Consider the following 17,015-nt stretch of genomic DNA (forward strand, 5'->3'; position numbering starts at 1 on the left):
GAGTCAGCCTCTTTAACTGTCTCTTGATGACTAGGCCATACCTTGGAGACACAAGTCCCTTTTTCAATACCTAGCCTTCAAAGCTTCATCCCTTCCATCCTGAATTTGTGTCTAAATAGAGAGGTAAGGCAGGGCCTTCTCACCTCAGGTGCTCTCACTGGTCTGATGCACCTTTCCTTAGCCCTCTAGACATGTTGGGGCTGGCAAGGCCTGGGCGTCTAAGAGGGAATAGCCTACAGCAGCTGGGACAGGGACACAGAAGCTGGCTTAGAAGTTGACTTGATCACCTGAGACATCATTTCACAGAGATGTAAACCTCCTCACCCTCTCCCTTGTTCCCGAGCTTCCACCTCATTGGCTCAGATGTCGAGTGGTACTGCAGAAAGGATCATCCCGTCATCCCATCTTCCCAACTGCCCCAGACTTGCCTTTGGGCCTCCTGTTGCTACACCCTCCCCATTCTCCCCACTCACCCCTGGCCTGGCTCCTCAGCAGCTGTGACTCTTCTTCAGTATAGTCATGGCACAGCCTCTAGACCCACCTGAGTCACACTCAGGTCATGCAGACCTTTCCAGTGCGCTCTCCACCTTTCCAGAGGCCCCTGCTGAGCCACTCTGCTGTTCATGTGTCCCTTCCCCAGAAGAGCTCCCTGTAAATACCCTATTCTGGCTGCCCACTGGGCCCCACCTTCACAGTCTTTGTTCAGCACCTTGGCTAACTTGAGCTGGAGGAAGGGGCTATGGCTTGTTCATGCTCAATGTCCCTGGTTACAGTGACAGCCATAGTGGCAGCTAGTGATTGTGACAGAAGTATTCTCTGCCTTCCTTCCTAGGATAAAGTTCACATTCCTGGTGCAATCTACCTCTCAATCAAATTTGACCCTCAGTGCAACACCGAGGAAGGCTGTGATGAACTAGCCATGTCCAGCAGTAGTGACTTTCAGCAGGACCGGCACAACTTCAGCGGGTCGCAACAGAAGTGGAAAGATTTTGAGCTTCCAGGTAATTAAAAAAAAAAAAGTCGCTATATAGACTTTTCCTTTAAACTTTTGTGTACATTTATTTGTTTGTTTGTTTGTTTGTTTACTTGAGGGGTTGAATATGTGTCACGGTGCACCTGTGGAGATCAGAGGACAACTGGTTGGAGTCAGTGTTCTCTACATGGATCCCAGGGATTGAACTCAGGTTGTCAGGCTTGGCACTTTTGCCCCTTGAGCCATCTCCCTGGCCCTATGTAGACTTCATAGGAAGCATTTAAACATAATGGTGAGAGCCAGTGAGATGACTCAATGGTAAGAGCACTTGCTGCCAAGCCTGTCAACCTGAGTTCAAGCCCCGGGCCCCACAAAGTAGAAAGAGAGAACCAACTGCACACATACCTTGGTGTGTACATGTCTACCTCACACACACTTCTTAAGCCAGAGTTAGTAAAGAGAAAACAAACTTTTAAAAAACATAACATTTAGAAGAGAAATTGTTAGCAGGTTTTTAAATGAGCATTATGTATTTAATGAGAAATTGCTATCCTTGTTGCTACCATATCCTGACCTGTCTCTGGTTTGTGACCCAGGAGATACTCTGTATTACCGATTTACCTCGGACATGAGCAACACTGAGTGGGGATACCGATTCACTGTGACAGCTGGACATCTGGGGCGGTTCCAGACAGGTGTGTGCTCCCCAATTTGTGTTTGCATGCCTGCCCACCAGTCATACTGGCCAGAGGTGTCATTATGTTACTGACTCCCGTTAAAATCAGAGCAAGTTTTGTATCTTTAGACCTTCCAAATGTGTCTCACGACCCCCATACCTGGCTTTCTTCACAAGGCCATGGATGGGCTGCTTGTACGCTTGAATGCTCAGATAAAAGAGCCTTCTGTCACCATCTAAAAGAAGACCCTTGGGGGTTTTTGCCAGGGCCTTTTGCAAAAATGAGGAACTGAGATGTTGTTCTTGTGTTATTTTACAAAAAGAAATTTAGTTTCAGCCAGAATGTAAATGTTCACAAGATTTCACCCTATCTATTAAAATGTGAATGGTTTACAAAATATAAACTTTTAATGTAATAATTGTTTTTAAAATGTCTGTGTTTGGGATGGTACCAGGGTTTGAGATCTTGAAGCAGATGTTGTCTGAAGAAAGGGTTGTACCTCACCTCCCATTGGGCAAGATCTGGGAATGGCTGGTGGGTGTGGCCTGCCGCCAAACAGGTCATCAGCGCCTGAAAGCCATCCACTTACTGCTGAGGATTGTGCGATGCTGCAGCCACAGGTAAGCTGTGGGCTCAGCCGCTGGAGATACCCGCTCCTATGTGACTGTAGTTGTAATGTCATTCCTTTACGTTTGTGGGTTTGTGCCCTCATGAAGTAATCTCTGCCTCACTCAAAGGTCATAAGGTATCTGCTGTTTCTCTCTGGAAGCTTTACTTGCTCTGCCTTTCAAGTGACATATGTCATCCACCTGGGATGAATGTTGGTAGAAGAGTTTCAGTTTTTAGTGTTTTGCTCTGGCTCTCTGCTTGTTCCAGATCCACCTTTGACCTGAGCACTCTGCACTGTTACCTCTGATCTCACATCTTCATAACTTTGGGCGTTTTCTTGTCTGTAACCCGGTGATGTTTTAAACACTGTAGACTGATATACATATCTAATCATTTAATTGTGGAAGTCTTTCAGCTTGCTTCTTCAAGATTGGCTTGGGTGTTTGGTTTTAAGATGAGGGCTCAATATGGAACCCTGGCTGGCCTAGAACTCTGAGTCCTCCAATCACAGCTTCCTGAGCACTGGAATTTCAGGTGTACCCCAGTATCCCCAACTTGTGTTGGGGTGTGTTTTGTCACTTTTGTTTCTGTTTGTAGACAGGGTCTCACTATGTAGTTCTGGCTGGCCTGGAACTTTACTATATAGATTAGACTGGTCTCAAACTCAGAGATCAGCCTGTGTGCGACACTGGCTGTGCTGAGCATTTTTAACTTTAATTGCCTAACTTTTTCTAATGATTTATAGATCTTTTTACCCAAAGGTTACCTATCCATTTTTATATTAGCATGTTAATTTCTATATGTGCAGAAGATCAGGGTCATCCTTGACTACATATTGAAATTAGGGGCAGACCAGGAGATACATAAAACCCTGTCTCAAAAGAGGGAGTGGTAGATAGAGAGATGCTTCAGTCTGTAAAGTGTCTACACAAGCAGAAGGACCTGAGTTCAGGGCTTCAGCATTGGGAAATGTGAGTAGAAACAAGGAGGTCCCTGGAACTCTTGGGCCAACCAGCCTAAATCTGAACTCATCTCAAAAAAAAAAAAAAGGGTCATGGAGCCAGAGAGATGGCTCAGCAGTGGAGAGAGAGAGAGAGAGCACTTGTTGCTCTTAAAGAGAACTTAGGTTCAAGTTCAGCACTTGCATGTAGCTCATTTTCCAGAACTCCAATTCCAGTTCCCGGGGATCCAGTGTCCAGGGTCACCTTCAGACCTCCAAGGACACCAAGCATGCACAGGAGTGCACATACACCCAGGCAAAGTAATCACACATAAAATAAAATGAATGTATCTAATAAAAAATTAATATAAGGTACAGAGTGACTGGGAAAGACCCCTGGTGCTGACCTCTGGCTTCCACATGCGACTCACAGCATCTACACACACACATGGACATGAATATATACATAGGCCATACACAAACACACACACACACAAAGCCATAAAAGTGGATCTTGGGCTTGCCACATGCCTTAATCCCATCAAGGAGGCAGAGCAGTTGCATCCTTGGGAGTTGGAGACCATCCTGGTCTACATAATGAAGTGCAGGCCAGCCAGTGCTGTGTGCTGAGTCCCTGTCTCAGATTGAAAAAGGAAAAACATTTTTTTCTGTGTCCCCATCACCCTTGTATGCATATCTGGGCCCTGTTGTTCATACTCCCAACCTCCACCATGGCCAGTGAAAATTTTTTTACAATGCTGGGACTTGAATCCATGGCCTTCCACATAATAGGCAGGAACTCTACCACTGAGTCACATATATCCCCAGTCTCCTAATAGATCTGGATATCAGTTTGAGGGGAATCAAATTCCACAGAATGTTGATCCTCTAATCCACAGCCATTTTCTCTTCTTCCATTGCGTAGATCCTTGAAATCATTTATACATTTCTGTAGACAATTCATACAGAATTTGTTTGGTGTATTCCTAAGTATTTAATGTTCTTATGCAATTATAATTATTATTTAAATTTTTTGCTGGTTATGATGGTCTATGCCTATAATCCTAACACCCAAAAGGCTAAATAATGTCCAAGACCAGCCTGGGCTACACTGGTAAGACACTCTCAGACTTTTGTTTTGCCACTGTATCACTTTGGCCTGTTACCGTATATCCAGCATGTACTCTGAGTGGGTGTGGCATCTGTGGTGGTGAGTTTTAGTTCTCGCCATGCTCCCTCACAGGAGCAGAGCTTGACCTTTTGCTCTGACAGGACTTCTGCTACAGTGTGGGATAGAAGTAGGAATGTGTCCGTAGCTTCACAGTCCTCATCTCAGAAGAAAAGTCTCATGGTTTCTGTGCTGTATATCCAGTAGCCATGCATCCCGCCCACACCCCTGAGCAATAGGAGCTGTTCTTCCCTGCATTTTCTAGGTATGTGGATAAAATACACACACTGTATGAGTCAGTGAGAGGTGTTGATATTCAAAGGAGGAAGGAATATGAAGATTTTTAAAATTAAAGGAATCTTGAAGTCATGAAGAGAAAGGGAGCAGGGGGTAAGAGAGGGCAAGGTGTGCTTGCTTGTCAGTACCATGTCCCCATATGCAGATATTGTATGTCATTTAGCCCCAGTTGAGCTCCCAGTAGAGCACCTGAATGGTATACTCTGTAAGCAATGTCACATTGCAAAGGTCTTCGGGCTGGCAGCCCTCTGGCTGTGGTACAATGTTTTTCCACAGTCTTGTGGCTTCTGCCAGTCTTCTTTCCAGGAAGGACTCCTGAACCTGGGCAACTCTCATGTACGTCCCACTGGCCCTTCCATACCAACATGACACCCTGTATTATGAACCTGGAGGAAGACTTGGGGGTGATGAGGGGGAGGGACACACACCTACTCCCCAATGCCTTGTCACACAGGCTCCTTGGAAAGTTAAAGACTTCTGGCCTGAGGATAATAGAAGCTGAGGAGAGGGCCGGTCTCAGAGGAGGGCAGCCCTGCAGGAGCCTCCCACAAGTCCACTGAATCTGCCCATCTCCTCACTTCATGAACATGAGCTCCTTTGGGGGAAAGGATAGGCTCCAAGTCAGCACTCAGAGGGGAGAGAAGAGTCTTCCTCAAGTTATAAAAGAGGAAGGCAGAACCACCTGTGTCTGTACACACGTGTGTCCTGGAGTGGAGCCCAGAGTATTGTTGACTTCCTAATGTTTTCTTCTGAGAGGTTTTGACCTGAGATCACAGCCCCACCCACTGCAGGTTCAAATACTCAGGGTTCTCAGCACACGGGTCTGAGAAGAATCAGATCTTCTCCTAGAGGCAGAATTTCAGGTCCAGCAAGCTTGCAAGTGTATTTTCCTTTTTATAATTATTGTGTCTTTGAAAGAAAGATTCAAGTGTATCTTCCTCCCTCCCTCCCTCCCTCTCTCCCTCCCTTCTTTCCTATTTTTTTTAAGACAGGGTTTCTCTATGTAGTTCTGGCTGTCCTGGAACAAATTTTGTAGACCAGGCTGATCTCAAACTCACAGTGATCCACCTGCCTCCGCCTCCTGAGTGGGTGGGAGTAAAGGTAGGCAGTGCCACCGCCCAGTGCAAGTATATTTCCTATTTTATAATTGAATATCATAGCAATGTTTGTCTTCCTTGTCTATTCAGTAGTTCTTTGTATGTTTTATTTTATGTGTGATGTGTTATACCTTGCCTTTTCCACTTAATATTTAGCTTAAGGCTGCATGGTAGCTCACACCTATAATTCTAGTATTTGAGGAGGCTGAGGCAGGAGGATTGTGAAGATTTCAGGGACAGCCTAGAGTATCTAGTGAAACAAAATAAAACACATTTGCCTGGAGGTTTTTCAACTATCATTAGAAGGTCTTTATAGGGACTAGTTTTAAAAACACACAGTTAGGGGCAACAAGTTAGCTCACTGGGCTAAGATACTTCCACTGAGCCTGATGACCTGAGCTGATGCACAGAACCCACATGCTAGAAAGAAAGAACCAACTCCCACAAGTTACCCTCTGCTCACCGTGTGCATGCTAGGGTGTACACACTCACACACACACTCACTCTCCACCCCACCCCCCAGTAAGTAAATATATAAATAAATGTAAAAACAGTTAAAAGAAAAACTGCAGTGGCCCCTATGAGCACACTTGCAGCCCTCTGGATTCTTTAGTCATTTTGGGGGTTTGGGCGCTGCCCTGCTTCTTCTTTACTGTTGGTGACTATGTGGCCATTTCAGAGAGAAGTGGGGTGGCTATATTACGATGAGGTGGAAAAAGGAGAGCCTGACCTGCAGTTTCTTTCATGGTCTATGTCTCAGTAAAGTGTCCCCATGCTTGCTCCCTCCAGTGACCTCTGTGATCTTGGGCTGTTGAAGCCCCTGTGGCAGCTCTTCACTCACATGGAGTATGGCCTGTTTGAGGATGTGACACAGCCTGGCATTCTCCTGCCCCTACACCGAGCCCTCACTGAGCTCTTCTTTGTCACCGAGAACCGTGCCCAGGTAAGGATGTGTCCACCTCTTGCCCTGAAGTCTGGGCAGAGAGGATTATACCTCTGTATGCTCTTACCAGTTCCTGCTCATGGCAAGACTAGTGTTACACCCAAGCCTGTAAGCCCAGGTTGTCCAGGCTTCAAAAGGAGGCCGACCTGGTCCTACAGTCCAGCATCCCCAGAACACATACCCGTATACTCAGCCCCAGGAGGAGAGAACCTCAGATCAACTTATATTGCTTATTTTGTCTGGCCTATAGCCAAAGGGGGCTAGGGACTGCCTTAACTGGGACTTCTGGAAAATCAAACAGATATGTTCTTCCTCCTCCTCTTTCTTCTAGGCACAATAGACTCATTGAATTGCACATGAAAGGGCCTTTCACAAGTCCTTTGCCTGTCTTCCTCAGGAAGACATGACGACCGTACCCTGCCTGATCGCCCTGTGGGCATCAGGGATACCCCTGGAACCAAGTCCCTGGGCCTTCCAGCTAGGTTCCTTCATGGCTGTAGAGTGTGTGGTGTCACAGGTGCCTCAAAGTGAGCTTGCTTACCCCCTGGAGGCTCCTGTCTGCCTGTGGGTGTCTGTGTTCAGCCCTCCTCCCTTCCAGCATTCAAGGAGCCCATGCTGTCTTTACAGGAGCTTGGCCTGCTTCAGGAGTACCTGCTGGCCTTAACCACCGAGGACCACCTTCTCCGATGTGCAGCACAGGTACCTCCTCCCTGTCTTCAAAGAGTTAGCCTGTGGGTCATGTTCCTGTGACAGATAACACCCCTTCACTTGCCGGAACTGGGGGTGGGGCTGTGAGTTAGAGTTGCATGACAGGTCCAGACCCTGCCAGAGTTTACATGGAGCTCAGCTGCTGTTCAGTCACTTCCTCCTGCTCTCAGAAAGAGCAGGGAGCCTCATTTATCACTGTCACTCATATTAAACTGTGGGGTTAGAAGACACTAGCAAGAATCTGTGTCTCTGAAACCGAAACAGCCAGTGCCTTCACTTAACAACTCATTGGCTGATCTTGGAAGTTTCCACAGATTTAGATTCTAGATATTTTTGGATTTTTTTGGATGTACTTTGCTTCCCTGGCTGGAAAACTCCTCTTCTGTCAGCTGTGCTTCTAAATGATAGAGGACCCAAGAAACCCTGTATACATCAGTGTGCATCATTAGAGGTTAGACTTAAGTGTCTAAATTAGAACAGTAATTAAACATTTATGTATCAATTCAATCTTTAAGACAGTAAACACATTTCATGTTAATGTGTTTTGGGAAAAATCTCTTCAAAACAAAATAATATTGAGGATAGCGGCCCTGGCTCCATTTTTGCAGACTTCTTTAATGTCTGGGTCAACAAAAGCTGGACTCTTGTACTCATCTGCCCTGTACTCATCCTGGAGAAAGAAGTGTTGTGCCCTACTAGAGCAGACAGACAGCTGGGGGATCTCCAGCACTCATAGAACTTTTCTCAGCTAGGCATCCACCTGGGACTCTTCCCAGAGCCTAATCCTTCAAGGAAGGCTCTATGTGGAAGGTTAGAAGTGTTTTGCTCAGAACTGGGCTCCCCTACTAAAGCAGGGGAAAGAGCAGGTGGGGCTGCTGAGGTCTCTTAGCAGCCAGCTGCACTGGCTACTACGGCCCTTGCTTTCGTGATGAGCTATAAGAGACTTTGATGTGTGGTGAGCACCAGATTTCTCTCCCATGGGCTGGACTTGCCCTCATGCTTGCTTGCCCGTGCATATCTTGTCCCCCTTCCCCTGTGGCCCTCCCCACAGCTCGCCAGTCTCTTCACTGATGTTCTGCCTTCTAGCCATGTCCTTCTGGGACAGCTGCTTTCCCCGCAGGTTTCTGAGCTCCCCATGGGTTCTTCTCCTCTAGCACTAGCTGTTCACTAGCTGTGAACCTCTGTGCTCCACTTCTGTTCCTTTCTATGGCTTTCCCAGACCCCTGCTTCAGCAGCTAGACTGCTACCACACCACGGCCCATGATTGCTTTATTACTTACCCCAGGGTTTTCCTGTGGGCTTTGGTTTTGTTTTCTTTCTCATTCTACCTGTGAGCCACTGGGTAAGGGGGACTACCTCTGGCTCACCTTATCACCCTCCAGCTGAGGAACTTAGACTCAAGGATGAGGAAGTCAGTGGCTCTTGATATTGATAACTGCTCTTTCCCTCCACAGGCTCTGCAGAACATTGCTGCTATCAGCCTGGCCATCAACTACCCAAACAAGGCCACCCGCCTCTGGAATGTTGAGTGTTAGCCTCAGTGTGATATGCATGGACTTGATCATTTGTCTACAGGGGTTTATAGCAGACCTCCAACCTTGCTCAGGAAACCCCTGAAGCCTCTGCACCCAGCTCTCTTTGAGCCCACCCCCTGCTCCCATCTGGCCAAGCAGCCGCCTCATCAAAAAGGCCCACTGCAGGCACCACATGTCCAAGAAGGCACAGCAGTGTAGAGTGGCTCAGAAAGAGCATCAAGAGGCCTTGGGAAAGTTATTCAGAGAATAGAGACTAGAGGCCAGTCTCCTCCAGGGGAGTCACAGCACTGAAGACCTGGAAGCAGTCTCTGAAAGGATTCTATCTCCACTGAGTGGGAGCTGCCTAGGCTTGCCATCAGGAGAAGGCCCCATCCACCCAGAGCTACCTTTGCAGTAAGACTTGCAGGTTGCAGCAGCAGTGGCCCAGTTGGGACACCAGCCCATAACCAACATGAGCACCTCCCAGCCACCTCCAGTTCCCAAGCAATCTTCTTGCCACAGCTTAGCTGACCAACTCACAGTGAGAGCAGGTGTCCCTGGGAGCAGCTGGCAGGCTCTGCTTGTCACTGTGCAGCAGCTCTCGGCACACATCTGTGTTTCTTCATTGTTTTAGTTTTCATTTCCCCTCATGGTTTTAGAAGAGAACCACACTGATTCCCTGAGAGGTCCCCTAGGGAATGCCTAGGGGCAAACTGGCATGTGTGGAAGTGACAGAAATGGACATGGACGGGCTCTCCAGCACCTGCAGTGCAGGCAGTGCCCTCAGAGGAGCCTTTGTTCAGGAGTCAGGACACACCTGATTATTATTCTGCTCCAAGGTCATGGTGATCAGCAGCCTACGACCTTGAACCTCCTGCCTGGTTATTTGGCCATCCCTGTCTAGCAATAACTACATTAGTTTTAGTGAAGCTTTTGCGTATTTCCTTCTATGGCTTTAGCATTGCCCTGAGTGCTGATGACCTTTTTCCCCAGAGCCACAGAGTAGGATGCTGGGTCAGCATCAGGCCGTGGACTTTCAGGAAGAAAGAATCCTGAGGCACCTGCTGTTGAAGGGCAGGTATCTGGCCAGAGGCATATCCCACCTCACAGGCATAATGCAAAAAGAAAAAAAAATGCTTCTAAGAGCCAGGGCCACACTTGGCTGGCTTTTGCTGTGACCAGCTTGCCCCTTTGGCCCCTGAAGACTCTTCTGGGAGTTGGCAAAGGACTGCATTGGCAGAACCTGAGCCTGCAGGTGTGGGAGCATCTTGTGCAAAGGTGCTATGCCTTCTGGCACCACTTCCTGCCCAGTCATAGAATTAGGTTATCTGATGAACCCCAGCACACGGGAAAAGTGGCCACAGAATGGGAGGGGATGGGTTATAAAAACAGAAACAATGGAGTGACCTATGGTCCACTGCCCTGACATCAGAGGGAACTTGGTCCAGGTCCCATGGTATGGGACATGGTGCCTGCTGGCCCAGAGGAACCTCTTTCTCACCTTTTGCTCTTTGCCAAAGCACCTACGCTTTGCAAGCGGCCTAAACCCCAGAGAAGGCTCCCTTTGCATGCCATTCCCTCCAAGTAGGTCTCAGATGAGAGTAGTCAGAACAAGTGCATGGTGAAGAAGCCTCACTCGCGGTGGCTCAGATCACACAGCAGTTAGAAGATGGGGGAGGAGATAGCACACTCACACTCCTCCACACCCAAGACTGAGCAGAGAGAGCAGGTGGACAGGACAGGGCAAGGCTGGAGACCTCCCTTGGGACAGTGGCCCAGCTCTCCTCCCACCCTCCCATCGGGAAGAGCAACTGTAAATAAACGCTGGACTCCATAGCTCCTCTCCACTCACTGCTTGCTGTTTTCTCTAAGTGCTTCAGTTTGCATAGAATGAGCTTAAGTTTGCCCTTCTTCACACACCACAGCTGCTCTCTGACCGGACAGGGTCCCTCCTGACCTGGCCACCTGCAGCCCCACTGCCTCTGCTTCTCTAGGCCACTGGGTGGCACTGCTGAGCCAGGCCAATGTCTCCTGACCCCAGCCAGGACAGGAGGTCCCAAAGGATTTCCATCAAGGCCAATATCCCCTTGACTCTTAGGAGGCAAGACTGCCTGGACGGAGACAAAACTGGCAGGCATAAGGGGTCGTGGAAACATGTGCCTAATCTATAAAGAATTCTGTTCCAAATCAGATATATTGTACAGACACTGTTCTAATGAGAGGAGTGACTTATTTTCATCATCGTTTTTAATTTGTTTTCTTACGGGTTTACGATTTTGAATTTTTCTTATTTGGTTGAGTGAAAGAATTTTGATTATATCAGCTGAGTGAGTTCAGCCTGTAAAAAGAATGTTTTAAGTTGTGGATAAGATATGCAAATGAAGAGAAATATATTGTAAAAATTCTATATAAAAAAGTACAACTCTGTGTGGATTTCTCCCTTTTCTCTTTCCTTCCCTGCCCCCTTTCCCCTGTGGAAAGACCTTGCCATATCCCCCAGGCTGGCCTCAAACCCACAGTCCCTTGCCCATGTCTCTCATGTCTGGCCCTTCAGTTTCTCTTGTGAAATATACTTTGAAGTGTATGCCCGGCCAAACAAATGGGATTTACAGAACCTCATCACTGCCTGCTTATGGGAAGGAGTCCAGAAGACCCTTCAGGGCCCAACCTTTGTTGACAGAACTGTGAGCCTTGCCCTTCACTGTGGTCAACCAGGGGATCCATCCTCGGGTGGTGCTTTCCTTGGGTACCATCCTAGTACTCTCATATGGATGCTTCCTTTCCCATCTCCTCTTGAGGTTAGGGTGGCAAGCCACTGATACCTGCTAGGAGGCTCTAGGGCAGTGTTCTCAGCCTGTCACGACCCCTTTGGAGGTCAAATGATCCTTTCACAGGGGTCATACAACAGATGTCCTGCATAGCAGATATTTACATTATGATTCATAACAGCAAAATATTTATGAAGTAGTGATGAAAATAATTTTATGGTTGGGGGTCACCTCAGCATGATGTTGCAGCATTAAGAAGGTTGAGAACCACTGTGCTATGAGGATTCTTACTCCCATCCAGCTGACAAAGCACTGGGCTTTGAGACCCCAGTGTAGTCTGCTGCCATCAGGTGAAAAGCAGGCAGCCGGAGAGCCAGTACACAGCTGTTAAAGCAGAAGATAAGAGTGGAATTCCTACCTGCTTGTTTGAGCACCTACTGAGGATCACTGGGCTGGTAGAGGACAGGGATAAGAGCGCCTGTGGTTGGCTGGTCTCTTCCCACTTGCCAATGAAAAGATTTTCTGACCCAAATTTAGGCAACAGTTTAGGTAAATTTACAAAAAAAAAAAAAAAAAAAACCTGTTCCAGGAAGAACTATCTACATAGTCCTATTAAATAGGAATATATGTATGTATGTATGTGTGTGTGTGTGTGTATATATATATATATATATATATATTCACTACTGAAGTGTCTCAAGCCTTCAAGAGTTTAGGGGCCACTGAGATGGCTCAGTGGGTGAAGAGGCTTGCAGTCCAGCCTGATAACCTGAATTTGAACCCAGAAAGAAGTGAATAGAGTCTTAAAAGTTGTCTTCTGGGGCTGGTGAGATGGCTCAGTGGGTAAGAGCACCCGACTGCTCCTCCAAAGGTCCAGAGTTCAAATCCCAGCAACCACATGGTGGCTCACAACCATCTGCAACGAGACCTGGCACCCTCTTCTGGAGTGTCTGAAGACAGCTACAGTGTACTTACATATAATAAATAAATCTTTAAAAAAAAAAAAAGTTGTCTTCTAACACCCACACACAGAGACATACTAGATAGAGAGATATGTAATTTTAAAAATATCAGCAATGTATGAGAAGAAAATGTATAAACACTTCCTGCAGTAGCAAGGCCACTGACAAGGTCCAGTCAAGCAAATGGCAGACATTAGCAAATTCTTTCTTAGGGATTCTTGGCTATTGTACCTTCCCTCAGCTCAAAAGGAATTGAGACTCACTTTGAAGACAGGGTTCCAGAATTCAGTGAGCTTTCTCCATATTTAAGTTAAACTCCAAACTGAATTTGTTTGTATGCATATGTATCCAATCCACACAATCTGTGGAGGTCGCAGAACAACCTAAGAATCTCTTCTCCCTCACCAGGGTGCCAGGCAGTACACTCAGGTCAGTAGGCTTGGCAGTGAGGGCCTTTACCTGCCAAGCTGTGCTGCTGGCCCCAAACTAATTAAATTGAAAAGGAGAATTCACCAGCCTATAAAACCGAGAAAGCGAAGGGTTGCATCTGACTCTGGGGAAAGAGAAACTCCCTGGCCTGAAGGTGGGCAGTCAGTTTGTCTCTCCTCGCCTCTCCTAATCTTCCAGGATGTTTACTCACAAGGTGGCAATTCCTGTTCCCTATGAAGAGCCTCTCTCTGTGCCCCTTCATGGGAGGCTTCCCTAGGCTGTCAGCCACAATTTGCCTTCATGTTTAAAAAGCTACTTGGAAGACTCATGTCCTTATGGGCTGCTATCTCAGAACTGCTGAGCAACCTGTATCCATGACAACTGGGCAGATGCCATGCCTGGGAAATCCCTACGTAGCCACTGTGAGTCCTGTCAACACAGCTGCTCAGCCACTACACCAGGTGAGACACTCTAAAGTATGGTGGCGACGCTGTTATTAGGACAGAAATTCACAGCAGAAGTGAAAAGTCAGCTGACTAAAATTCCTTTTACATTTTAAATTTAATTTTTAAGGTTAACATACTATTGTGCATTTTAATCAGGTATAATGTAATGTTCATATTTTGTCTTGTTTACAGTATTACAAATTTAGCCTATGGCATCCCACATACTAAACAGTAACCTGATCACTGGGCTTTCTGTATTTTTTTATTTTAAGGTCTAAGTTCTCCGGGATGGCCTTGAGCTTGCAAGCCTCCTGCCTCAGACTCCCAAATAATGAAGGTTATTGCAGTCCTGCCCATCCAGGTCCCACTTACCACTCATTGTGAACATTCAGAAACCTCTGTAAGGAGCAGAGCTCAGGAGTAGAGCATGTGCTTGGCTCTCATAGGCTAGTACCTCCTCAAAAAAAGGTCTGCACAAGCTGTCTTGAAATAGCTGCCAGCCACTGCTATTCTGTACTAGTGAACTTTAGAAGCTTTTTCTCCTGGGAACTTTTCATCTCTTCACTTGGTAACAATTCTTTTCAACTCCACCTTTCTAGACTTTTAAAAAAAATTATTTTATGTGCCTGCCTGCATGCACATGTGTACCACATGCATGCAGTGCTCGGATATGCCAGAAAGGGACATCAGATCCCCTAGAACTAACTATGTTGTTAGCCATCATGTGGGCACCAGGAACCAAACCCTGGGCCTCCACGCCCAGATTCATCTACTTTCTTCAGCTCAGCCTTGCCTCCTAATGGTCCTACCTCATCCTCAAAACAGTTGGGAACCAAGCCTATGGAGGACAGTTCATACGAAAGCCATTCCTAACGTTCAGATGTCCTTAGCTACCAAAGGCTCATGCCCATCTTCGCATGCAAAATGTCTTTAATACATCTCTTAAGACTCTCCAAAGTCTCAACCATTCCAGTGTTACTCAAAAACCCAAGTCTAAAGCATCTTCAAAGACAAACTCTTAGTTGTGAGCCCTTACAAAATTGAAAAATCAAGTTACATACTTACAATCTCCAGTAACATGGTTTAAATGTTCCCATTCCAGAAGGAAGAGGGGCGGATGTAGACATGCTGAAAGGAACAGTAAAAGACTGAACCCCAGCCTGGCAGACATTTAATCCTGTACCTCTGGCCCCAAAGGGTCATCACTATGGCCTTGCTGGCTTTAGCATGTATGGCCTCTCTTGGGCTGGCTCTACCCATTGCTTGCAGCTTTCCTCAGCGGCCGTCCTTAGTCCCAGCATCCTCAGCTTCCTGAATTGTAGCTCAGGCACTCTCAGAAGCTAGCTCATCCCTATGCTGCTGACAGAAATCCTCATCCTGGAACACAGAACTGAGTCTCACAAGCTTTCTTTTGGAATCTGAGTAAAAGTTTCTATGGCCCACAATATTTATGTTCTGCATGCCTACAAAAAACAGTCATGCAGATGACAATAGGTTGTCACCAACTTGAGCAATGGCCAGGCCCCACCAGATGGTAGAGGCTGTGGCCTCTGAATGGCTAACCATAAAGACTCTGTGGGTGACCCTTGCAAGAACTCTTCTCAAAGTTTTTCAAGTGATTGTACTTCTTCACAGCTTCAGAGCCTTGAGTCTCTGATGGATGGTGTCTGGTTAGCTCTTGAGGTGCCCTCAAGGAACCTGTGGTCCAGATGCACAGAACTTAGGTTTTGTTTTGGTTTGGTTTGGTTTGGTTTGGTTTTTGTTTGTTTTTTAAAATCTCTTTAACCCTATCTTCCCTGAAGGTAACTTTAGCCATACACCTTCTTTTTCTGACAAAATTGCAAGGTTTTCAAGTCTTTCCACTCTTTCATTCTTGGGGGGGGGGTTGTTGTGTTTTATTTTGTTTTTGGGGTTTGTTTGGTTTTTTTGAGACAGGATTTCTCTGTGTAGCCCTGGCTGTCCTGGAACTCACTCTGTAGACCAGGCTGGTCTCGAACTCAGAAATCTGCCTGCCTCTGCCTCCCAAGTGCTGGGATTAAAGGCATGCGCCACCACTGCCCAGCTCATTCTTGATTCTTAATGTAAACCTGGCTAAAGCCAGCTAGGAATAGACTAAGTACCAAGCTGTCTTAAAACTCTCTCCATCTGGGCCAGGTATAGTGTCTCATACCTTTAATCCCAGCACTCAGGAGACAGAGGCAGGAGATCTATGTGAGTGAGTTCAGGCCAGCCTGGTTGACAGTGAGTTCCAGGAGAGCCAGAGCTGTGTAGAGAGAAACATGTCTCACAAAAACTTTTTTCTCTATCTGATTAATTAGTCTACCACCTTTAAATTTAGCCTTCTATAAAGTCTCAGAACCTGGGCTAACTGTAGAAAACTTCTTTGCCCCAGTGCAGCATTGTCTTGCTGTGAAGAAAAACCATGACCAAGGCAACTCTTTTAAAAAAAAAAACAAAAACAGTTATTTTATTTCATTTATTTTTGCTTCTCAGAATAGGGTTTCTCTTTATATCCTTGGCTGTCCTTAATTTACTCTGTAGACCAGGCTGGCCTTGAATTCAGAGATCTGCCTGCCTCTGCCTCTGAGTGCTGGCATTAGAGGTGTGTGCACCACCATACCCAGATAAAAGAAAGCATTAGTTAGGGGCTGGCTTATAGTTTCTGAAAGTTAGTCCATGATCATCCTAGGATGGGTGGGAGCAGTCAGGCATGGCCGTAGAGCTGAGGGTTCTACATCCTGATCCACAGGCAGCAAGCAGAAAGAGAGACTGGGACTGGAATAGTATTTGAAATCTCAAAGCCCACCCCAAAGTGACACACTTCCTCCAACAAGGAGGTATAACACTTCTTAATCCCTCTCAAATGACTTCACTAACTGGAGATCAAGAACTCAAACATTGAGTCTATGGGGCCACTCTCATTCAAATCACCAAAAACATGGATGGTCTCTAATCCTTTGTGAGTCATGTTCCTGTCTGAAACTTCCTGAACAATTTTTATTGTTCACAGTTTATCAGCATTCTGGACTTCTGCACTCTCAACACTGTGGCTCACTAACCTTTGCTTACAGCAACCTAGGGTTTCTCCATCACTTCTCCAGAATTTTCCAGATTCCACAAGTCAGTTCCAAGTTTCTAAACCACATGGTCAGACAGTCCTGGCAACGCCACCTGGCAGGTATTCTGTATTCGTCAGACTTTTCATCTCTGTGACAAACACACCGGGGAAACAGCCCAAAAGGAAAGATCCAGTTTGGCTCGCAGATTCAGAGCTTCCCTCCCCTGGTTCTGTGGCTTCTCAGTCAGAGCCTAGTGGCAGTGGTTGAACTCATGGTGGCCAGGAACAGAGAGGAGACAGGAAGGGTCCAGCTGTGAGGCATAACATTCAAAATCATGTGCCCCGTGACTTTTTGTGACAGTTTGAATAAGATGTTCCTTGTCCGAAGCATTGATTCCTAGATGGTGGCTGTTTGGAAAGGATTAG

The 17,015-nt window shown here is 46.6% G+C and overlaps 1 protein-coding gene across 3 annotated transcripts in view; it reads left to right on the forward strand.

Annotated features, from left to right (window-relative positions):
- Positions 1 to 11,341, forward strand: part of Zzef1 (zinc finger ZZ-type and EF-hand domain containing 1) — a 126,047-nt gene extending 114,706 nt beyond the window's left edge. For all 3 annotated transcript variants that reach the window (XM_021176147.2, XM_029484135.1, XM_029484134.1), the window contains exons 50-55: positions 833 to 1,001; positions 1,570 to 1,668; positions 2,105 to 2,270; positions 6,551 to 6,704; positions 7,332 to 7,403; positions 8,867 to 11,341. In XM_021176147.2, the coding sequence (XP_021031806.1) occupies positions 833 to 1,001; positions 1,570 to 1,668; positions 2,105 to 2,270; positions 6,551 to 6,704; positions 7,332 to 7,403; positions 8,867 to 8,947 (741 nt within the window). In that variant the 3' untranslated portion in view covers positions 8,948 to 11,341. The remainder of the gene's footprint in view (positions 1 to 832; positions 1,002 to 1,569; positions 1,669 to 2,104; positions 2,271 to 6,550; positions 6,705 to 7,331; positions 7,404 to 8,866) is intronic.
- The last annotated feature ends 5,674 nt before the right edge of the window (positions 11,342 to 17,015 follow it).

This window comes from Mus caroli, chromosome 11 (genome assembly GCF_900094665.2).
Source record: "Mus caroli chromosome 11, CAROLI_EIJ_v1.1, whole genome shotgun sequence".
In the NCBI taxonomy this organism is placed as follows: Eukaryota; Metazoa; Chordata; class Mammalia; order Rodentia; family Muridae; genus Mus; species Mus caroli.